Genomic DNA, 23,903 nt, shown 5'->3' on the forward strand with positions numbered 1-23,903 from the left:
CCTCCACCTCGCCGGCCGTGTCCCCTCCTCGCCCATTTAAAAGCCCCCGGCGCTGAAAATGCACGTGGGTTACCGCGTTCTAAGCCGCCCTCCCATTGGTGGAAGTTTTCCCGCGCTTTTGCCCAGCACCCTCTCCCATTGGGCGAGGCTCCCCGCGTTCCCCCCGCTGCCAGGTTCCTGCCGCCGAGGCGCCGCGCGCTCCTGCGTGGAGCGGCGCGGCAAAACATAGTTCCACCCGGTTCTTTGCAAATTAAGCAGGAAATAAATACTAACACTTAATAAACTATACAAGCACACACTAAATCCGTAAAAAATAACGTCTTGGCGTGATTGGTATGTTATGTCTTGAGCGAATTGTAAATTTGCGCACCGCGCACCGACACAGGGTGTCGGCCCCCTACATAAGCGGCGAACGCGGTTTCGCCGGCAGTCTGAGTTGTGCGTCGAGTGCGCGTGGTGTTGTTTTGCCGGCGTGCGTACTATGACTTGGATATCTTCGCCCGTTTGGAATTAAACCGACCTGTGCCATCTGGGATTACGGATATAGCCTCGCGAGGTAAGCGATCGGCGTCACTCCGCGCCGGTCTTCGTGGCCGGTTCGAGCGTTTTTCGCGCGTGAACTCCTTGTCCGCTGGCGGCGGGGAAGGGACCGGCGAATGAATGACATTTAAATACGCCGGCATGGCGGCGCCGGCGTTCGCTCGCGGTTGGCGTCGCTGACGCCGACGCCTCGCAAGCATGACATGCCAGCCTGTCGACGTGGTAGTTTGCCGCTCAGTAACATACGTTAGGCGCGTTTAGACTTCTGGTACGCCAGCGATGTTACGGACCGGATTTTTAAACGCTAACAAAGGCGTCCATACGCCGGGAGTGCGGGTGAGCGCGTTCGTGGAATTGTAATGGGCGCGTTTTGTTGGCCGGCGGTGTTTTCGCGTTTTTACGCGTTCATAACCGGGCAGCGTCGGCGTGGCTTTAGTAAGTCGCCAACGACACTGTTTTATCGATATTTTGACTGCTGTCACTTCGTATTTCGATTGATGTAAGCCATTACCGGACGCCACTTTGGTTTCGGTGCTGTCTTGTACCGCCAGTCATTTTACAAACTCGAGTCAAATTCCCTTCAGGAGCTTGGAATCTAATTTGCGCTATATGGCGTTAACGCGTATTTGATTTTGTACGATCTTAACTTGCGATGCAAAAAATTACTGATGCGTAGGTCAAGATTTCGCCGCGTTGACGGAAGTCCGGAACGCTGACCGTGGAAATTGTTTGATGTGAACGTCAGCGGCATTTTTGTGAGCACCACGCAGTTTTGTGAGCGTCGCATCTGACGTGCTTTGGGCCGCGGTATGCATCGTTCGCAGGCTCAAAGCGGGAGTGTTCGGCGGTCTGGCCCGCCGAATCCGTGGATCTCCAGGCTGCGTTACCGCCTCCGACTATGATTCTGTCCACGTCAATGTCGGACCCGCCCCGATTACTCAGTGCGTTGCCCGCCACGATCGGTGACGTCAGTATGGCCCGAAATCCCCTCGAAGAAGCCGAACAGATGTGCTCCTCGTTCATGGGGGAGTACGAGGTGCCGACGTCGCCGTGTGACTTCGACCTCATCCAAGAATTCAAGATCGAGTGTCCGGAGAAGGAACTGTGGAAGCTGCTGCCGACCCCTCCGCGGTCTCCGGACCGTTCCGACTATGCCAGCCTCGTGAACGGTTCCGCGGACGCCACCAGCACTGGGACGATCCCCTGCGCGTACCCGAGTGGCGGCAGTATCAGCCAGGCCTGGGCCGGCTGTGGCATGGACGAGTGGGGCTACTTCGACGAGACCGGCGCGGCTCCTCCGGCCGACGACGAAGAGGCGCTGAGCGCCATCATGTTCGAGCACGACGACCTCATCGAACAGCTACTCCGGGACGACGCCGTCTTCAACTCCGTCCTGGACGGGGCGGCCGCCGAGCCCGGCGGCTTCGACGAGCTTCCCGTCGAAGACTGGTCTTCGTCTACGGCCCCCACGCAGCCGGCCGTCAAGAGCGAGCTGCTGCACGACTGCATGTGGTCCGGACAGTGCACGGACGACTGCAAGCAGAAGGCGGCCCGGGAAAAGCGCGAAGCCCTGGCGGCGACGCCCACGTCGTCCCTGGACGCCGTGGCCCCCGCGTCTGCGATGAGTTCTGCCGACGATGACGCCGTGGTTCCGCTGCTGCGGAGGACTGCCGCCGTGTCCGGGGTCATCGACGACGAGTCCGTGGCGCAGTGCGTCGACCCCAGCTCTGTCCTTGGCTACACTCCGCTCAGCGACCACTCGTACCACCAAGCCCAGTCTTCGGCGCCCCCGACGCCTCCCGATTCGCCTCGGGTGCCCGCGGCCCAGCAGCAGAGTTCTTCGGCGTCTGGCCAGTCGTCGTCGACGTCCGGAGGAACCAGCGGGTCGACGTCATCGCAGCCCATCCTACTGGTTCGGAGCCGGAACGGAGTCTGGAAGCGAGAAGTCGTCGTGTCGGATACGCCGTCCGAGTCTGGTGAGTTTTGTTACTTCTTCGGTTGGACTTCATAATGAACTGATGTAGTAAAACTCCGGCTTATTCCTTAGTCTCGAGTCAAGGATGGACATGTCTAGTTTACGCGTGCTCGCTTGGAGCCCGGCTAACGCCAGTTTAGAACTCCCGTAAAACCGGCACATTGTGGACCTATCGGGTCGCCCGTATGCATTTCACTCGGAAACAATCGACGCTACCTGCACTTTCCCCGTGTTTGCACCGCGGCTATACTTGTCTCTCGCGTAGAATCTATTTTCAAGCCTTGTTTCTGTGGCAGGGTTAATCCTAATTCCTACCTTTGCGTCTCATGCACACGCATTCCTCGTTTTTGTGAGCCTTGGCATTGTAAAACGTATCTTGCCATAGTTAAGAGTCATTACGGTAAGTGGGCGTTGGGAAGGGTTGCAGCTACCGTGCGTGTGCAAGGAGGTTAAAAAAATTGCCTCCTTGTGCGTGTGTGTAACATTGTCACGCTCACACGTCTTGGAAGCTTATTGGCGCATCAAGCGCGTTCGTTGTTAACGCTGACGTTCGCTTCTGCGGGAGCGTGCCTGCTCATTCTTTTTTTTTTTTTTTTATGCTTCTCTTTCCTCTCGCTGCGCGTTTGATAGTGGAACGTCGCGCGATTCCGCTCGGGCGCCTCGTGATAGCGAGTTTCTTTTAGTTCTTTCTTCGCTGCGTTGCGTCCGTTTGGCGGCTCCTCTTCGAGCTAGCTGCGTAGTTGGCACGAGACAGACGTTCCCTTGCTGCGCTATCCACACGCGCGAACTTCCGCCAGAAAAGACTCGTTGTAAAAGAATACAGGGGCAAAGGTGATGCAAGATGGCAGGCCAGCGCCGTGTAAAAACCCTTCGACTATCGTTGCGAACAAAGATCGCACTGCGAGGTACTTGTACTACCCGCACATTGTACTACCCGCACATTCCAGTGCGCGTACTAACGCCTCAAACGGTAAATCGGTGCCGAGACTGGGCGCGTTCGGCGTTCCTTGCGTGTCGTTTTGCGCTAACATCGGCGTTGCGCGAAAGCCGTGGCGCGCCCCCGTAGCCAGCCTTCAACCCAGCTTGGCGCGCTTTTGTTGGTGTCGTGGTGGCATTGAACCTGCCGGTTCGTCCGGTCTCGTGTGCGCGATGAGCCGGCAGCCACGACTGGGACGCTTACGACGACGTCTGCCCCGCCCGCCCGCCGTCTGCTCTCTTCTTCTGGCCGGCGGGTTATTTTTTTGCGGGTCCTTTGTTCTTCGCAAGCCGCCGCCGCGCTCGGCTGGTTAAAGACCCGCGCTCCGTTCCAAGGTCACCGGCGAAAAAGGGGAGAGGGGGCCGCTCTCTCCCACCGCACTCTCTCCGAGCTCTCTCCGTCTCGGCTGATGCTTGCGGAAAAAGAGCGCCCGCTCCCTTCTCGGAAGCGGTAGCAGCGGGGGGAAGCCTTTTTCTGGACTGTACCCTTCCTCTTCCGAGCCCTGGGCCGGAACTCTGGGCCCCAGACGCCCGGGGTCTGGCCGGCGCGTCGTCGTCCGATCGATCGCGGCCGTGGCTTCTCTCGCGAGCACACCGCCGAGGTCCTTCACCTTTTTTGGGGCCCGGGGTTGGTGGACCCCGGGCCCGGGTGGCGCACTGCTGTCTTTCTACTCTTCTCTTTTGATGTGGTCTTTTCTGCCTTGACGTTCGTTAGTTCGTCACTGCCGCATCGGGGCGGCCTTTTTTTCCCGGAATCTGCATGTTACGCAGTGTGCTGCCGCTGCGCGGTCAATGCGCGCCGCGTGTCTTTACGTTTACCGGCATGGCGTCGTCCTTTGTTGTTGGAGGGCCCAATTGTCGCTAAGGTGCGGCAAAAGTTTAGTTGGCAACCTCCTATCCAGTTGGCATCTTGGCAAAAAAAAATAAAGGCACGGTCTAGCTAGCGTTAACGCGTAGTTACGACACTACGTTTGAGCGGACACTGCGTTTAAGCTCTGAGAAGCTATGCACCGTTAGTGGTGTTTGCTTTCCGTATAGACTTTTCGTTGCCACGTAGCGATGTTTCCGCCCTGTCATTGGTATTTTCTTCGCGCGCGTAAACGTACGCACCCTTTAGTGCTCCCTGTGCGAATCTGCCAACTTTTCTTTAGGGTAGGAAAATAGACTCCACGGACGACTGCCGTAGCTGTCTACTACCTCTGCTTTCCTGTTTCGTTTCCTGGCGCCAGCGTTTAGAGAGAACGGCTGACGACGCGTTTCCTTGGAATATTGCCCGGTTCGCCTGACGTGTTGTGTTCGTTTTTCCCGCCGTTAACGCATCGCGCCTTACGTGGCCGTTCTGCGATACCGGCCCCGATAGGAACGGCACGCGTCATCGTAGTAGTAGTAGTAAAAGCACCGCATTGTGGCCCTCTTTCGGTGACGTATCCCCGCAAACTTCTAGCTTGGCGTCTTTAACTACTGAAGTTTAAATCTGTTCGGCAATGTCTCACGAGCCGTCAGTTCGAGGCACGAAGAAATGGCCCGTGAGTGGCTCTTAACCGGACAACCAAGTTTTGTCGAGTATATTGTTTATTTCAAATGAAAGGGCATCACTTACAACACCTTAACCCGAAGCGGTTTTGCCCCCAGAACTTGAGTCGCAATTTTGGCAAACCCGCCGAAAGGAATGCTGGTAACCATGACAATGAGAAATGCTGAAACACACTAACTTCCTGTGAGCTTAAGATGTATTTAAAAACTAAAACAATGTCTAAAGCAGTGTCCCCGTCTAAAACAATGTGTTTTTGAATCCCGTGTTGAAATCGACGAAATAATTTGGACACGTACGGTAGTGTCACGTTACACACTACGGGTCGCCACCTTTGACTTCAGGAGTGCAAAATAACATTTTTTCCGCCTGTTTATTTATAAATTCCTAGAGGTTGCCCCTGTATATAAAACGCCGGCTTTCGTATGAGCTGGAGTAAGTTCACCCCACAAAAACCGGTTGTCTGTCCCTTTAACGATGGGTGGGAACGGCCGTCATTCTACTGCTCCGTGAACTTGCGCTTCGCCTCTTGACTTTTTCCGCTTTCTCCTCCTTCGCCCACGCGATGGGTGATTCATGCGCCAAATCTGAAGGCGTAATCGGGGCGCTCTTAAACACTGGGTCACCGCCCGACCACGCATCGTCTCCGCGTCTCTTGCCGAGCGCAGATCTTCCTCTGTTCGTCTTTTATCTTTCTCCCGGTACATGTACTACCGCCGTCTTCCTGGCGTACTCCAAGGGTCTGGGTTATCTTTGCTCCTCTTCTTTTCTTCGCTCGTCCCAAAAAGCGGGCAGGCGCTGCTGACCTGACGACAGGGGAACTGACCTTGATTCGGAGTTTCCGGGGGAAGATATGGTTCGCCTTTTGTGTTTGCAGCTGTTGGGAACGCACGCTTTCTTTTAGTGGGGCGTTGTTTCTCAAGGGTAGTTCTTGGTCTGTTGGGGTTCGCTACTCCGCGTCTTTTCGTTGCCTCCTGGCGGTATTCACAATGCGAGGGCTGTGTTAGTACACGGAGCCGCGATTTCTTTCTTCGGTTATATGCGCGTCCTTAACTTCCATAAAGGTGGTTTTGCGCTAGGACTGTGCTGGGGTTCCTTTAACCTCTTTTCATTGCGAGGGGGGATACCGTTATTTTTACTTTGAAACCAGGCATCCATCATATTCGACGATCAAAGACGATCACTTCGTCGCCGCCTGACAAACGGGGGAGGGAAAAGCGGTGCGTACTATAGCGTTTGTACTATAGTTGATAAAAAGAAGCCGGGGGTGGGGGGGAGGCTGTCTGCCCAGTCTGGCCGTCGCTCGGGTGGCCGGCAACTTCCGGAAGGGGCGCGCGGCCTGTCTGTGGAATGCGGCGCGGCCCGCTTTCTCGAAGCAGCAGTCGCTCTGCCCTCCTCTGCCTTTACCCCCTTGGCGCGGCCGTGATTCATTCTCGGTACGGCTGTTTCTTCTGCTTGCCGCGCAAACCTGAAACGCCGTGGAATCTCATTTCGTTGCTCTGTTCTTTTCCTTTTTGCGATGCTACTGGCTGGTCTTCCCCTCCAAGCGAGCGTTGTTGTACGCGACGAACTTGCAGCGGCCGCTAGTAATGTGTGGATTGGCCGCTTCCCTTTCCAGTGCACTCGTTCTTTCAAGACGCTCCTTTCCCCCCCCCCCCCCCCTTCTCCCGCAATCGCCCCACCCACCGCTTATACCCCATTTTTGTGGAACGGTGCGACTGCGCCACGTTTTAAATGTTGGTTCGACTGGTCGCCTCTTTAACCTGTCAAACGGGCGACAACTGCGCGCTTTCGAACTGTCATTTTCACTCCGTTATTTACTTACACGGTGAGTAAACCTTAGACATTGCTATATTCCCGATGACATGATGCCGAAGCACCGTTTCCAGAGCTCGCGTCACTGCCTTTCTTTTTTATTTGGTGTCCCTGAAGTTTCGGGCTCTTCTCAGTAGAGCGTGTATCCATCTTTCTGCAATCCATCTAGTGTTAAAGCGGGCTTTTGTATGCACGGGCGCCCTGGAATTGATGTCGCGACCGCAGGCGAGTGTGAGGGAGGGATGTGGGCGTTTGGCGTAGCTATTTGCGGAGCTAGAGGCGGAAGCGCCCGTAATTCTCTTCGTGCGTGGGAGAGTAGTGGGTGAACCCGGAGACAATCGATTGGGTCGTGATCTACTTCTTGGCGACGCATCTGCCGAGGCTCTTGTTGTTGCTTTGTCGCCGGTTCACCTGTCCGCAAGCACACTGGCGCCGTCCTGTGCCAAATGTTCGAAGTGTCATCGCCGATCTGTACTTGACAGCGTTTCGATAGATTCTGCCCTGCTTCTCGCTAGCTCGCGGGAAACGGGAGCTGGCAGAAGCAGGGCAGAATTTTTCTTCCTTTCATTCTTTTCCTTAGATATAAACGCGGATATCCCGTTTCCGAGTGGAGCCCTACGTTGCGAGAAATGCGTTTTACTGTGTTGCCCCGCGTTACTGAGGGCTGTTTCGCGGTCTCCCGAGCTTTTCGCAAGGGTGTCCTCTGCTGCTGGCCAGAGCTTGTGCCGTATTTATAGCCGTAACTACCTGGTTGCGCGCATCTTGCGTCAGCTCTCAAGGTCACGCCAGCGCGACTTCTTGTTCCTCAAACCGTCGCTGCCGCTTGAGTGCGGTTTCCGCGAAAGCTGTGCTGTACTTGCTTCCTCCTTTCTTGTCGTTTACCGCACAAGAATTGACTTCAGTAGCTGTGGCCAGCTTCCCAACCAGCCCTTCTCACCTCAACGTTACGGGCCGGTTGGTTTCGGAAGTTTTGGCGGTTTGGCTGCAGTCGTAATTAGTGGTTCCACGGTAGTTTCCGCGTGATCCAAGTTGTTTTACCCGAAATCCGGAGCGCTGAAGTCCGCAGAACATAATACACCATGCCAGGCTCGCGGCCGCCGTAATATTAACACAACGATGTTTGGGCGCTTAGTTTGCGCCAATTTTACGGTTAACATGAACTTTTTGGCGTTCCCGCCAAGTTTTTACAAGTTTATCAGGCAAGGAACCGCTTAAATTTAGCCCTGTCGACTCAGATCCGTGTCGTCGTAGCTGACGTCAGCACGTCGGCGGGGCGTGGAAGTACATTGATCGTATAAAATTTAAGCATAGCGACAAAGCTAGCTGTCAACGTGGCCTCGGCACACCGGAGGTTAAATCTTGCGAATGGTTCGACAGTGTTTACATTCCACTTGAGTTACCGGCCAAAATATTACCCCAAGAGGAAGCAGTGTTCTTTTTGTCCCGCCCCCGCTGATGCCGTTTCTGCCGACGCACTGACCGTGGTACGCCTCGGAGACTTGTATCGCCGCATTTCTTGCGTAATCCGGCAGCCCTTCGGCGAAAGGCGAGCTCGACCCGCGCGGCTGCTGCCGAGGGAGGCCCCGTGACTGCGGGCGTCGATAGACCCGTGGCTTCGAGCGCGCAAGGCCGACAGCGCCCGTTTTTTCTGGGACGCTGGCGCCATCTCTCGGCGTCTCTTCCAAAGGCGCGGCGCTTTTTTTTTTTTGCCTCTCCCGCTCCCTCAAAGGATAGGCGGTTTGGCGCGGCCGTTGGGCCCATTCTTCGGACCACCTCGCATCTCAGGTTCGTGTCCGGACATGCAGTTGGGCTATCAAAAGAGAGAAGTAAAGCCGTCGCAAGGTGCGGGTTTGGGAGGGGACTCGTGTGACATGGTTGCAAGTGCGTTCGTTGGCTTGCTTCCGTGGGGAGATGGGGGAAGGTTCAAACCAGGGGTGGTGGTGGTGGTGGTTCGGGGTGCCTTGAATGTTGAGCGGTGGCTCAGGCGGTGTGTGTGTGTGAATGGATGAGCGGCGGCGCTGGCAATTTTCGTGATTATCTTTTCGGCCTCCAGCGGCGCGATTTCTCTGCCGGCAGCGGCTGGCCGATGCTGCATTCCCTCACGCGCGCTCCCGCGCCGGTCTTCTTTTCTGCCCCTCTTCGATAGGGGCGGCTCTGCTCTTCGATTTCTGTGGATCGGAGCGCGCAATGGGACCACTTTCTCGCTTTTTATTCCCCGATGGGCTCGCCGAGGGGGCTCGCTCGTCTGAACAGGTTTCGAGTCGACGCGCCGGGACTTGCAGGGGGCAGTTTTTTTTTCTCCGTCCCGCCCTTACGTCTTCTTTTTTGTTAGGAAGCGAAGAAAAGTGCGGAGGGCTGGTTGGTTCCGTCGTGCTTCGTGTGCATTAGAGCTGCGTGCACAAGAAACAAGCCTTGAATGATAACTTCAAAGAAGCTTGGTTCCAACCACAAACATGCATCTAGGAATGCGTCCAATGGGTTTACGTTTGCCCTGCACAGTCACACGTAAAAATTGGTGCCCATGTATGTTTTTAAACCATTACTGCCGACATGCTGGCGATGAATCCGAAATCAAACGGGTAACTAACGAAGCCGTGACGTCGCCTATGTTCGTGGCGTTTAGGCACTCCCAATCACTGCTTTAGTCGATTGCTTTCGTGGCCGCGCTTTAATCTACCAGTTTTTTTCCCTCAACTTCTGGTGCTCCCCGCCTAGGAGTTGCACTGCTTTTATTTGCAGTACGCCTTCACGCGAGTGTTTCAGCGTGATAGGACGTCTCCACGAGACGCGTGCGCTTGCCGCATTCCTCTTCGCCATTGCCCTTCTCATTATTAATGCGTGCCTCAATTAGTCTTCGCCACCGCCCGCCCGGTTTTCCTTTTTTTTTTTTCCTCTCCCCCCTTTTACTTCGTTGCAATCAAGCCGCCATGGAACCGGGCGCGGGCATTCGACCGATTAGCCGGGCGGAATTTCTGTCCGCGAGGGTCCGTCCGATGCGCGGTGTTTTCCTAGCTTCCGACGACGCTTCCTTCCGTCTATCTCGTCCCTCCTCGCCCTTCTTCGTACAGGTCTCCGGCGTTCGTACGGCCGAATTGCGAGAGCTGCTGCTGCTACCCGAGTTGCCTGGCCGGTCCAGTTTTCCTCCGCGCGTTACTTCGCGAGATAAAACGAGATGGAGAGCTGAGGTGGCGGGAAGCCTCGGAGGGTTGGCGCACTGAGCGCCGTCCACGCGAAAAACTCGCTTCTGGAAGTATGAGTCTGATGAGGTTTCAGCATCGGAGGTCGCACCTCGTAGCAGCGGCATATCTCTGGATAAAGGCGGGACGGACCAGGAAGAACCTTTCCCGCTTGGTCATCTTGGTTTTGTCCGTTTCGCGTCCGTTTGATAATGTCGGCTGCGATTGCTGAAAGACTACCCGGATGTGACGGAAGTGCGGTGGAACAGCGGCACAGTACATCTGACACCAAGCTTTCGAACGGCAGGTACATGGGAACAAGGTTGCAATTTTTTAAGTAATCGCACGGAAGAACAATCCCTGGAGGGGGGGGGGGATACTTTGACTCATTAACCATACCACTTTTTAATTAATTCCCGATTTTACGATAGCTACTTCGTGGCGCATCGATGACGATGTCCGCAGGGACGTGTCGTGACATCGTGAGCGCAGCGTTTGGCGGGAAATGGTTCAGCGGTGTTCAATTCGTGCTCACTGCAGTCGTCGCCGGTGCGCGCCGTCTTTCGTTCCCCGTACACGTCGGCGGCGTTCCTTTCCGTAGTGGGCGACTAACGCTTTTCCCGGGTCGCGTTCGTCTTGTCTTCTTTTCTGCGGCTGACGCGAGTCGAGACGCCGGCGGCGTTGCTCTATTTTCGACTCCCCCCTCCCTCCCAGCGTCTCAAGGCCTTCGCCGCCTCCTCTTCCTGTTTGTTTGTTTTTCCTCGTGTCGCGTGTCCCGTGACTTGCTGCTCTGGTGTCAAGCGGCGGCGTTTTGCCTGTTCATGCGTGATCTGTGCAAGGCTCTCTCCGCGAGTTGTTCTTTTCTGTCAGCTTCCGTTACCTGGGCGGATTGCTTCCTTTCCTCACTTCCCGGCAGAACCTAGTTTACTTGCTTATTTCAAATGTCGGGTGATGTCTTGTTAATGGGTGACCAACAGCTTCTTTAGCTATACTCCTGCGTTGTTTCCGATATGGCTTCATTAGAGCGTTATAGCAGAGCGAAAAAAAACCGGCACCGTTACGGTACCCGGCACACGTGCGCACGCGCACATCCCATTTTTCAGCCTCTGCGCAGGCCCCCGGTCGCATACCAGGTACGGTACCGGGACCGTTCTGCTATAACTTCTAGATTATTTTGAGGGTTGTTTCTTGTGAGAAGCACGGTATATTATTCAACAGTCGGGGAAGAAAAAAAAAAAAACAAGCGCCGTGGCAGGGGCGTTCACTTGTGTGTGTGGCCCGACCGTTCGCATCTTTCGCCTGCGCGCCTCTGCGATGCGCCTGTGCAACCGGAGGCGACGAGGCTGTCTCGTCGACGACGACCAGGGTCCTTGCCGTGCTGCCAAGAAGCGCGGCGGCGGTGCAGGGTGTGCGAATTTCGGCGCGAAGGTCGTTCAACCCGGGCGGGGAATCTTGAGGAGGGGCTTCGGCCCTTTTTGTAGCGGCAGCTCGTTTCCAGCTTCCTCTTCCACAGACCACCACCCCTCCCTCCCTCCCGGTTTGGGTGCGGGGGGGCCACATTGCGAGTGCTGCCCACCCTCGCACCTCTTTAGGTATCTCGACGACTCCGCCTCGCATGCCTACCTGCTTCTTCGTTCGTCTTTCCGTTCCGTCTCCTGTTTAGGTTTCATTTGCGCGCGCTTTTATCTTCTTTTTTTCTTCGGTTGCTTTCTCCCAGGCACGTGCTGGCTCTTCTGAGAGGCAGGCTTTCTTGTCCTTCTTCGCGCGCATCGCTCCCCGTTTTAAAATTGCCCTGCTGCCTCGATGAGGCCTGTTTATGGACCCGTCTGGTACTTTGCCAGCGCTTTCAGTCTACCCTTGCTCTTTAGTTTCTTTGTATGATGTTGCAAAAACCACTAATGCTAATGCAGGTGAACAGTTCTGCACTGGGCCCGATGCTTGACGATACTACCCTCAGAATTGGCACGTCATGATGGAGCTGTTAGATATTGGAAATTCAAGACACCAGTGCGACCGAGCTGTCTCATCTTGCATTGCTCTGACCCAGACAGTCTACAAGGCAGGGCTGTGCGGACTGGATCTTGTCTTTGTAATGAAGCCAAGAGACCTTGCAGCATCACCTTCACATAGCATCTACCTGCATTGAACAGGGTGCAAGGAAAGCCTTTTGTGTAGTATTGTCCCCAAGTGAATGGACAAGTGAAGTGACGTGACCCTGACTCCCCAAATGACTCCCCAAGTGAAGTGACCAAGTGAATGGACATTGATGCGGCATTGCTAGCTCGTATCACTTTTAATACGAGCAGTGCTCATGCGTGAACTCAACTGTGGCAGATTTTTTTTGCCCTGTTAAATATTAGACGTGCATTTTGTCGCCACTTTCATTGTCTTCCCTCATGCCTTTTATGTTCATCCCTTTTTACATCATTGTCCCCGTGCCCTTGCCACTGTGGGGAGTGGCAGCCTAGTGTTTCGGGCTGACCTCTCCCCGCCCTCCCCCTAATGTGTTCATTATTCATTCTGCAGATGATGACGATGACGACGACGATGATGAGGAGGAGGAGGAGCGGGAGAAGCAAAATGATGGCGATGATGACGACAGTGACGATGATGATGATGATGACGACGAGGAAGATGAAGAGATCGATGTTGTCACGGTCGTCGGTGAGCGCCACCATGCGGGAAGGCAGGGGATGCCCGCTGTCGTGGCTCTGCCCACTCACAGCGCTGTTGGTACCATGCGGGCCTCCCACGTCTCTGGCGTCCGTTCCCGCAACGTCGGCAGTGCGCCGGCATCTCCGGTCGTCGTCTCCTCACGGATGACGTCCAGTGGGCGCGTCGTGACTCCATCGCAGAAGCTGCTCTCCACGGGTCCGACATCGCGCCGCCGGCGCGGTCCCCACAGTGCCAATGCTGCCCACCACTCCACCGTCAATGGTGGCAAGCGGAGGCGCTCTCGTCACAGTGGGCACCACATGTCGACGCCGCAGGCCAAGCGTTCGAGGCGTGACGATGACGACGACGACGACTCCTGTTCTTCGACCACACCTTCCACAAATGGTCGGCGCGGCCACCACCACCACTCCCTGTCCCAACTGCCGCCGAGTGCCAAGCGCAACGAGCACAACACCATGGAGCGTAAGCGGCGGGACGACTTGCGGGTGGCCTTTCAGCAGCTGCGCGTCCAGGTCCCTTCTCTGGCTGAAAACAAGAAGGCTGCCAAAGTGACGATCCTGAGCGAGGCGGCTACCTTTGTGACTAAGCTCGCCAATGACTCGACCCATCTTCAGAAAACTCTCTGGCGCGAGACTCAGCGGAGGGAACTCCTCAAGCAGCAGCTCGCAGAGCTGCAGGGGCCCACTAGCTGCATCCGCCCGTACCCCCGGTACCGGCGCTGAGCTGCTCCTGGCTGCTGGAACTGTGTCTTTGCAAGGAGCTGTGTTGTTGCACCTATTTTTGGTGCCCTGGATGAAGGCCTTCATTTGTGGAGGCCTTTGTTGGCAAGCTTGGACTGACCCTTTCCTCCATGCACGGACTCGGGGGGGAGGTGGGGGGGGACATTCCCGCGTTGTCATGTGGGCCTGCACCAGACTTTCCCATCGCGTGCGAGGTGGGGATTGCCCCAGTCACTGGGAAGACTATTGCGATCCCCATGTCTGTGGCAACAATGATTTGGGTGCATTTTGATGGACAATTGTCCGTGCTTGAGGGGAAGTTGTCGATTTCGTGAGTGGGAACAATTGCCTTTTGATTTGCTCTTGGGTGTGCCATGGGTCTTCTGCACTTTTATGAGCCTGCTTTGCCACAGGCTCAATAGGCTTTGTGGGGAGAGGACAGTTTGCACAGGAAGTGAGGAGGTAGAAAAAAAATGGAAAGGAAATGGGTTCTAGCGTCCCTCGTGCTCTTATTTAGCGTTCTGGTATCTACCTGGTCTTGGCTGCGTCGTTGACTGTGATCTTAATCATTGTTGGTTGTTGACTTCAGCAGGCAAATAGCTGGAGTCTTGGATGGGGTTTTGGCTGGGTATGTTCATGTGGCAGATTCAGTTTTCTGAGCACTGTTCTGCAGGTTTGTTTGGTTGGGAACGTGGACGCCGGAAGAGTTGGGGAAAATGTGGAGTTGCAGCTGAGACCAGGATTAGAAGAGCGCTTTGAAAGCAAGCACGATTGGGACGTTACTTATATGCCGGAACAGCTAGTCTCTGTGTGCGGTGTTTGTCGTGTGTGTTGTGGGGTAGTTTTTTTGTTCTCAAGTTATCTTGCATGTGTGCGGCGAGCATACCCGCAGCAGGAAGAGAGGGGTTTTCAATGTTCAGTGTTGCTGCTGTTTGTGTAGGAAAGACACGATGTGACCTTTCATTTTAGCGAGGATACTATAAATAGCATCTATGAATATATATATATAGTTGTACCGTTGTTGTTTGTGGGGCCTTTTTGCTAGGGATTGCATATTTGTTTCGTGGTTGTTTCTGTGGCTTCATTTCGTATTTCTAGTATCCGCTAGCATCTGTACATAAATTGCACTTGTACAGGTCCCCCACTCAAGGTTCTTCCTTTGTGTTGTTGAGCTGTCGCCTGAAGCTGTGCCATTAGCGTTCCTCTCACTGAACCTTGCACATGTCATGACTCATTTTATTGCTCTTGTTTTCCTTAGTCCTTATGTGCGTCTCCTCCTCACATGTGCTTCCTCATTTCATACACAGTGGTGCTAAGTGCTATGCCTTCTGGTCCTTGGTCCCTCAGGGTGGATACCCTCACCTTATTCATGAAGGCCTTTGTGTTGGTGGAAATCTGACACACGAGACAGTAATGTGCTTTGGTGTGGGTCGAGTTTAAACTTTGCTGAGCTGATTGTTGTCCTCCCTACTGCCTCGACCAGCTGAGTGGGTGACCAATGGCTGTGGTCAAAACCATTGGCACATGCAGGTCTCTGGGTTGTGGCGGGACCTGTTCAAGAGCTTGCATGTGAAGGAAGCATTCGGGGCAAAACAATAACTTGGCATCAGTCTCGCATGCCGCATTTGCACCCCTTCAGCTGTAGTCTTCCTTTAGTGTTCAGCTACTTGCTTTCCCTCATTTCATGTATATTTGCCATTCACATCTTAATTCCACCCATCATCTAATTTGTTCGTATAGCCAGAGTTCTTGGGCATTATGAGGTGGTCTCTGTTGTCATTCATCTTTTTGTTGCGTGTCTAGTGTTTTCTTTTCATTGTGCAGGCTTTCTTGCTTGCTCTCATTTTCGTGGCCGCGGTTTGGATGCCTTCCATACAATTCATATCATTGGCAGATTAGATTTAACTCTGCTAGGCTTTACTTGCGATACCTAGTGGCTTTTGTTTTGGCTTTGCTCCCATGTACTTTGGTTTTGCCACCTTTGCTGGTGCGGGTACAAATTTGGTAGCCTCGTATTGACCTTTGTCGAGGTCTGAATTGTGCAGAGGAGTGAGCCAGTTGCCCTTGCCGACAAACCAGAACAGTCGAGAAACGAAGTGGTGAATGTTGCGTAGCAGCAGCATTGCTTCTTTCCCTTCGTCTTCCAAGGCTTTCTTTTAACCTTCATTTCATTGGGTCACCACACGGAACAAGATTTTCTTTTGTGTTAGTTACACTTCATCAGGTATCTTTGTTGTGCGATTGTCTGTTCTGTTCTTTATTTATGGTCATCTAGCTTTTTGTGCTTTCGGACAGTGATTATTCGCTGTTTTGCGGGTTTGTCTCTTGCGTATCATTTTGGGAATCTTTTCGTTGCCTCTGTAGCTTAGCCCAGCGCTAACTAAACCCAAGGTGCCTGCCTGGTATAGTCTTTGTAACTGCTTCACCTTCCCTGGCTCATTTCCGGCCTCGGTTGTAATTTTCACTGTCGGGTCTTTTCACTGTCAGCTTTTGCCAAAGGCTGTTAACCATTTCGGCTATAGACTTCACCGCACAGTGCGCAAACTGCAATACTTACCGAATGGTGCTGACAATTGGTACACGAAGCACAGTTTTGCTGTCATCCTTGCTGTTTCCAGAGCACGTTCGTGCACATTTCTGTTCTGATGCAAGCTTTCTACCTTTAAAGGTGTGCTGTTTCTTTGCGCATTTTTTTTTAAATGCAGTGTCAAGTTCCTACATATAGGTATAGGTAGCAATTATTACGAATTTGTATTTGTCTTAGCAGCGGGTCATTCAAGCACATAAGTGACTATGCTTGCTTTCTTTGCACATGAAGTGACATTTAGGATAATAACCCCTCCATATATTATAGCCACTTGTTTAACTCTTCAAGATGTCTTGTAGGTTGCCGACTTTTCGGGTTATGACAGGGGGCATCTTCGGCAACATGTTCGTTTTCTTCGAATGATATTGTGATACTACGGAGTCGCTGAAGGATTCCTTTTTTTTTTTTCACCATTCATCGTGTATACTACATATGTATTTGTTAGTGGTGCTTTTGCTTTTGAATTGTCTGGGCTTTTGATGATTGCACTGTTCGTTTCGCAAGGCAGCGGAACTTTGGTTTTGTGCCATTGCAAGCCCTCCCAAGTGCAGTGTTTCAGTGTTGCATTGAAAGCATGTGTTCAGAACGGAGGCTGTGGTGACAGCTTCGGGTACTCTCTATGGAAGAAGTCGCTTGGAGCTTTCAAAGCACCACTGAAGTCTTGCACTTGGCATTACCCTTTTTTTTTTCTTTCTGCAGATGTTGTCAAACAGCCCCTCGCTCTGTACGCGTGCATATTGAGTACGAGGATTTAAGCGCCTTGAAAAAACATGTTCATCATTCAATTGTGTTCTTGTATTGTGTACCTTTCTTTCCTTTCAATTTGGCCTCATTTCTTCCGGCACGGATAGGACAAACAGTTCTGGCCTTTGTGTTCTATTGAGTGGATGAAGTCCTTTTTTGCATACAACTGGCTCTCCAACGAGGATTTAAAAAATGCCAGCTTCCATTTTGCTGCACTTCTTACTGTGTCCCTTCACGTGTCGTTGATCGTGCTTTTTTTAAGAACGGCCGATACCATAGTTGGATTTTAATTTCGTGCTCATTTCGGCCCTTTTTATTTGTCACCCTTGTGATGGTTATGCTCAATGCAGTGGAGCTCGGAATTTTTCAGTTCGTAGCCATCGTTCGAACCCTTGACCTTCTATTCCACACTTCGCTAATCCTATACATCCGTGCCTTATAGTGGAAGTTGGAAAAAGATGCATAGAGTAGCTTCATCCAACATTACACATATGCATTTTATATATACTGCATTATATTATACATACAATCTATATATTGCATATATCTGACATGAAAACTTGCTCTTTCTCCCATTTGTAATCTACTGCTCCACCTCAGCCATTGTCATAGCAGGATCATAGCTTTAATATTCAGAATTGTGACAGAAGCGAAGAATTGTAAGCGTTAATGTTGGCAGTGCTGTCTGTAATGCGTCCTTTTTATCAATTTCGGCCCGGATTGTGAGGCGTTTAGAGTCTGTGCTCTGTTAGCATGTGAAAGAGGAGGTGTTGTTGTTTATTTTTTGCACGAGTTTGATAAGTTATGAGTGCCAAGAAAGGATTTGAATAGGATTATCATGGAGTTGAAAAATTAAACAGTTGTTTTTGCTCATGACTGTCTGCCCCTGCTTTGTGCCTCGTGGGCGGGTTTGGTGCTGGCAAACAAGTCCAACCATCCTGCTTCAGGCACACTCAACCTTGTGCACATCTGTTCATGCACAGACTAAATTTGTGGAGTTTCAATTTGGTGACGCCCGTTGTGCGCCAGTGACTTAGTTGTACATTCGAAAGAAAGCGTACAACAATGTGCGTGGGGATATTATCCAGGTGTGTCAGGTTTGCAACCATGCATTGGGCTGAATAGGGACAGAACTGCTAACAATGCAGGAAAAACGACTGGATTAGTCCCTGGTGGGTAAGCACCAGGGTGCAAAGCATTTGTGCTTTTTTTTTTTTTTTGAGGTAATCACAGATTGTACAAAACTGTTCTGCCCCACATGTGAACATACTTGCTAAAGAGATGTTAAAAATATGGATGTTTGCAACACTTCTTAGCAGCACTGGCAAACGTTGCCAGTGCTGCTCAACCTAACCTAGCCTAAGCAGATGTTCAACATGTCTACAAAAGTAGGCGTATTGTCTGCTCCAGAAATCTGGACAAGGGAAGGTCTGCTGACAAGAAACGTCTACACGTGGTACATTCAACATCAATGAAATTTTATTTCCGAGTGATAGGAGGGGGGGGGGGGGGGGCAGATTCGTGTATAATTTTCAAACCAAACTACCAAACTATACTCCATTCAGGCTTAAGGCAATGGCATTCGTGCACGTAGTAGTGTGCAGCTCTCCAGTCGTTTTGATCTCTTGTTGCATCAAGGGCTGATCTTTCGAGTCTGCCTATTTGACAGCACTGCGTCACATATGTGATAGTGCCAGTGTCACCGTATGTGTTGCAAAGTAGTGGCAGTTCTAGAACTACTTGCAATGGGGCAGAAAATGTCGCCCGCTTCGGCCGACAATGCCCGCAGAAATTCCATTTTGTTTGCCTTTTAGAGTGCGGCCACTTGTTGATGCGGAATGCGGGCTCAAGCCGTTCACCTTTGACCATTGTTCTTTGTCTTTGATGAGTTTAATACTGTCACACTAGACATGAATCAACAGATATCAGTCTGCCTGGCATTTAGTGAGCTGGGGTTTACTGGGAGGTGTTTTCCAGAGAAAGAAAAAAGGTAAGGTTACTTTACCATCCTAAAGAAAGTTTCGAGAAGCGAGAAAGCTTTCCAACATCAGAACCAAGTCACAAGTGCGTCGCAAGACCTAGATCCAAAACGAAAAATGAACCCATGCGACGATTTTATGCACACTAAGTAAACTCGTCTATGACCGATGTACATGTATACCGATGACTGGTTTGAGATAACGGTATACTATTGTGCTCCGTTATGGGTGTGTATTATGTTAGCTAGGATCATTCCTTTATTGTGATGTTCAAGTAATTATTTTGAAACGATGGAAGAGATTTTATCAGCTTTTTGGTTGACCAACCGGTCTTGGGAAATTTTTGGACATGACGCCATTGCTCCTACTAAGACAGGTTTCGCTTTTAGTACAAATTGCGGCTCACGGTGGCTCAGTGACTATGTCGTTGTGCTGCAGAACGCGAGTGAGATTCCTGGCTGTGGTGTCCGCTTTCCTGATGGAGGCAAAAAGCGAAAACACCTGTGTGTTCAAGATTTCGACGCTCGTTAAAGGTCCCCATGGGGTCAACATTAATTCGGAGCCTCCACTACGGCGCGCCTCATCGTTTGGGTAGCATTGGCGCATTAAACCGAACAGTCAATCAATCAATCAACGGCTCACGGTCCAACACTTTCTGGCCTTACAGTTTGTTGGGTGTCATAAAAATTTGCTGGTTCGGCCTTAATGCAGGGACAGGGTCTAAAATCAAATGATTACTTGATGGTATGTGAAAATTGGAATGAAGATGGGTTGCTAGAGGCTAAACACAGTTGCACTTACACGTACACGTACAAATGGTTTCAGGGGCAGTTACTGACAACGTATTTATGACAATACTCGTGATGGCATGGTGCATCTTGATTTGACAGATTCAGCAGGTACCACTTAACTAATTACTTTGGTGAGAAACCACAACAGCAACGGTGAATTGAAGATGCCACACTCCGTCATAAAAGATGAGTCACAATGCAAAAATTCTTCGAAATATGGAGGAAAAAAAGTTGACCTAATTAAAATTTGCATATTTATTTTATCTACAGTATATTGTTACGTTGAAGTGCTCTAATGTTTTAACAAAATTGTGCAACCTAATTACTTTCCAGAATTGTTTTTGGATATGCTACTACCTGGTTACGCACCAAGATGTAGTACATTTGTTGGAGACACGGGACATTCGATATTGTTGAAATTTTGGTTTGTTTGAAAGTCATGTTGCTACCAACAAGGCTAAGTACAATATCAGAGCACATTAAAATGGAGAAACTTCGGATGTGGGAACAAGTACACGTCACCCGCCACTGTGGCTCGGTTAAGGTGGCTAGCTTAGCTCGGTGCTTGGAGACGCGTGCCGCTGAAGATGACGAGGCGCTAGTGCGTTGAGAAACGAAAGGGCCCGCGCGCTGAGATTTCGCCGCTCGCTTTAATGCTCTACTACCGCGTGCCTTACAGCCCCGGTGCATCTTCAGCGCGTAAAATCCCTAATTTTTTTAACTAATCCACTCTATTTCGACGTTGATTACCGTATTTACTCGCGTAATTATCGTACTTTTTTTCCAAAAAATTTGATGCAAATTTAGGGGTGCGTTATTACGCGGGGTAAATTTATCGAGAAACACTTTTGAGCACAGAAAACGCAAGCAAGTTGCGGGTCAGAACTTCTACGATAGGTCTCATGAACATAATAAAAATAATAAAAACAATAAAAACTCCGCACACCGCCGCCAGCCGTTTTGCAAAGTGACACAAAATGTGGTGTTTTCATGAATTAGGGAATGCAGCGGAAACGAGTTCGCTGCGACGTGACAACAGGGTAACCAATAAAGTAGCTGCCGCTATCACAGTGCGGGACATCAAAAGTGACATGGGGGCCGGCGCAGCAAGCATTTTTTTTTCTTTGTCTTGTGAGTACATTATGTGCATTTAGTGAGAGCTTCTTCCTCATCAATATTGAACGCATGCTCGCCGATATCACTAATATCAGCAAGTCCGCGGCAATAACGTAGCCATGTCTACTTTGAAAGGGAAGGAAACAGGGGTAAGCACGATCATCATCAGCTAGACTTGGCACACATGACGTACTGCTGCGGCAAGTTCAGGGTGCGTTCATTGCGCAGGAAATTTAAAAAAAATCGACTTTTGACGACTAACTTCAAGGGTGCGATCATTACGCGAGTGCGATCATTATGCGAGTATTTACGGTATTGATGATACCGTAGCAAATTTGACTTCCGTGACGGTTATTTTTAGTTCTGCAAATTGCTATTTGGCCACGGGACACATTTTGTTCCGTGTTTTTTTCATCAAGCCCCACGAATAACTAGCGCTGAGAATACGAGACTAATAGCTGAGGGGACAATTACGTTACGCTCACGTTGGCGAACCATTCCAAAGGTCACCAGGTGGGGCGTATCCTATCGCTCTTTTTGAGGCACCGGGTTTCGAGCATCGCCTAAAAAATACAGGAGGCGATGTTTGGAGTTCCCTACAGAACTCGCCTGCTCCCGACAGCGCCCTGTAAAGCACCGGGTATCTGAAAGGTGCGCTGCTAATGCAAAAGCGTCGGCGTAAGTCGTTCGGACATGGGGCCCTATGTTCCACCATGTCCATCTTCCAGCGAAACAGTGGCTCGCACCTTAAAACGAATGGCCGAAAATACCTGTTTAAGTCGGCGTAGAAGGCCCTCGCAGAAAGCCTGGTCTTCTGTTGACGCTTGGCAGAATACTTGGCCAGATATGCGGAGCCCTGCTGGCTCGGCTCAAGCCATATGGACACAGTGCGAATGACACTGAAGTAATAGTAAGTTTTGAGTGGGAACATACACAACACAGGGACATATAAAATACGATATGCTGCAACACGGGCGCGGTACGCATAGTCCTCAACAAAAACACACGGATACAAGCTGCAGAAGGCATAGAGTGAATACTACTGACTGCAGAAGGCGCGAAATTCCCAGTCGACTGACCGCGCAGTCGATCCGACATGGCTCGAAACGGATTGGACGCCGGAGACCCGGAGACGCTGATACACGGCTCTAACGCGACGATCGGGATAAAAACGTGTTACAAAACACCATAAACCAGCACTTCCTCTTTTTTTTTATCTCATCGCAACGAGTGACTGCCACATATTAAAAGGATTAAGAGTCGTTGCTTTATTTCAAACAGATGCAAGCAAGGTTCTTTCACTTTGACTGTCAGTACGCGCGGCTTTTCAGACGAGCCCAGACTTGGCGCACAGGATGTCGTCTGCTTTGTTGCCAGGTCGGGTTTTCGTCGTTGCACTCGTTTATAAATGCAGTAGTCCGCATAAAATAGAATTCACTCTTTAATTGCGTGTTTATTCGTTTCAATTCGAAATTATCGTAGGTCACGTATATTTGACACCTGGCACTTCGGACGGGATGGTTTGGATAAGAGCTCCAGTTGGAGTTTATCAACGCACGTTGTTTTGCACAGTGTTCAGCATAATGGCGTGTGAACAGAAAAGCGCAGGAGACGCATTCGCAACTCTTCCTCGATTGCGTTTGCAATCCCAACTTGATCAAAAGGTCCGAGTACACCCGTATACTTTTTATGGATTGTGAATGCGAAAGCATGAATATTCACTTAAAGCCTGAGAAGCCTTGCTTCTCCGTCGCGTTGTCGAAGGGCTTTGTAATCTTGCGGTATACCGCGCGAGAGGTGAGTGCCGAATTTACGACGGGCAGGAGGAGGCAACCAATCGCCTGTCAATCGCGGTTCAGATTGCAACGCATGTCGTGACGTTGTGTTCGTTCGAAACGCATCTCTGCGTCAAACCCGAACATTTATTTGGCTCTGGGCGTTCTGTGCGATTGCACGAAAGTCCCTCGGGGCTTCAACGCTTTTCTTATGGAACGTACTCAGGTAAGAGGATATTCATACGTTATGGACGTATTGCATTCAACACTAGCGGGAAAACGTTTGTTTGCACTTGTGTGGATAATCGTCCAGGCATTCCGGGGCTCCGCTGGCAGATCAGCCGGCGAGTAATTTCGCAGAACATTCGAGAGCTGGCGCCGCAAGCATTAGCGTGTCGCTACGCAAAACTGACGAGACGCTCGCGGAACTGCCCTCGCGGTGTTTACGTTGCGTGACGCAAAAATTTAGCATTTAGCGCACACAAAGGCAACAACCGCTCCACGGCGCGTCGCAACGAGCGTATGCTCCGCTTTATCCCAGCAATACGCTAACACCCGGAGCGCCTAACAAAATCTGTCTAATGTCCCGGATCTATCTCTTGCCCGTTGTGCAGCTGCTCGATCTTGCGGCTGTGTGTTTTAGAGAGTTGGCTACGATGGTGAATTTCGCTGCTTGCCTGTTCGCTCGTTCGGCTGCGTTCTTCCGCTCCCTTCGTCTGCGGTGCACTGGCTTGGGCCGCCACCTCTCGATACTGCCGCGTTTGAAGGGAGAGACAGCCGATTTTTGCGGATAGCTCATATGAAAGCCAGTGCTTTTATTAGTTGGGTAGCCACAAAAACTTTCTAAATTTTGCTATGGCACTGAACTTTCTGAAATCTGAACGGTGGCACCACGTAGTGTCTAAATGAGGCACTACTGTACGCATACAAACGGCTCCTTTGGTTTCAAGGCGTGATGCAAAAACCGCATGAAGAAATTGGAAAGACAGCATTTTGTTATTGCTTTAGGTAGGACAAGTTTTTGAACGCCTGTTTTCAACTCACGTATACAGTTAAAAGATTGCCACGCGGCTCACTGCAATGGTTGCCAGCATTCCTCCTTCCGGCAGCCTACGTAAGGCTGCTATATATAAAAACTCCGCTGTTAAATGTTATAGGGCCCCCATCAGGAAAACCGTTTCGGTTCGAGGGTTTCCAAGTGATGTCCTTTCATTTGGGATAGGGAACATAAACACCACAGGAATAGGTTGCATGTCCCTTGAAGTTAGCGCAAGAAAACGTCTTGTGCTATGGAACCCTTCCCAAGAAGCCATTTTTCTGTTATGGACACCGGATGCCGGCTTTGTCACTCAATGAACGATTTTTTTTTGCTTCCGCGAAAAAAAAAAAGACGTTCCACTCACCGTGAAAGCGGTCGGAAGTGCAGAGAAGTGATTCGACATAACGGGCTGTGGCGCTGTTATCCGTTCACTCTTACCACCCATCAGGCTCTTTGCCGCCCTGT

The 23,903-nt window shown here is 51.2% G+C and overlaps 1 protein-coding gene across 1 annotated transcript; it reads left to right on the forward strand.

Moving 5' to 3' along the window:
* The first annotated feature begins 404 nt into the window (after window positions 1–404).
* LOC144159341 (uncharacterized) lies at window positions 405–17,614 on the forward strand. Its single transcript, XM_077690755.1, has 3 exons — window positions 405–556; window positions 1,365–2,516; window positions 12,539–17,614. The coding sequence occupies exons 2-3, from the start codon at window positions 1,439–1,441 to the stop codon at window positions 13,408–13,410; spliced, it is 1,950 nt and encodes a 649-aa protein (XP_077546881.1). The 5' UTR covers window positions 405–556; window positions 1,365–1,438; the 3' UTR covers window positions 13,411–17,614.
* Window positions 17,615–23,903: the final 6,289 nt, after the last annotated feature.

This window comes from Haemaphysalis longicornis, unplaced genomic scaffold, assembly GCF_048455015.1.
Source record: "Haemaphysalis longicornis isolate Haplotype H1 unplaced genomic scaffold, Haemaphysalis longicornis Haplotype H1 scaffold_10, whole genome shotgun sequence".
Lineage (NCBI taxonomy): Eukaryota > Metazoa > Arthropoda > Arachnida > Ixodida > Ixodidae > Haemaphysalis > Haemaphysalis longicornis.

Coding starts and splice junctions, on each gene's coding strand:
- LOC144159341 (XM_077690755.1), top strand. CDS start 1,439: ATGATTCTGTCCACGTCAATGTCGGACCCGCCCCGATTACTCAGTGCG. Junction 2,517..12,538: donor GGATACGCCGTCCGAGTCTG/GTGAGTTTTGTT, acceptor TTCATTCTGCAG/ATGATGACGATGACGACGAC.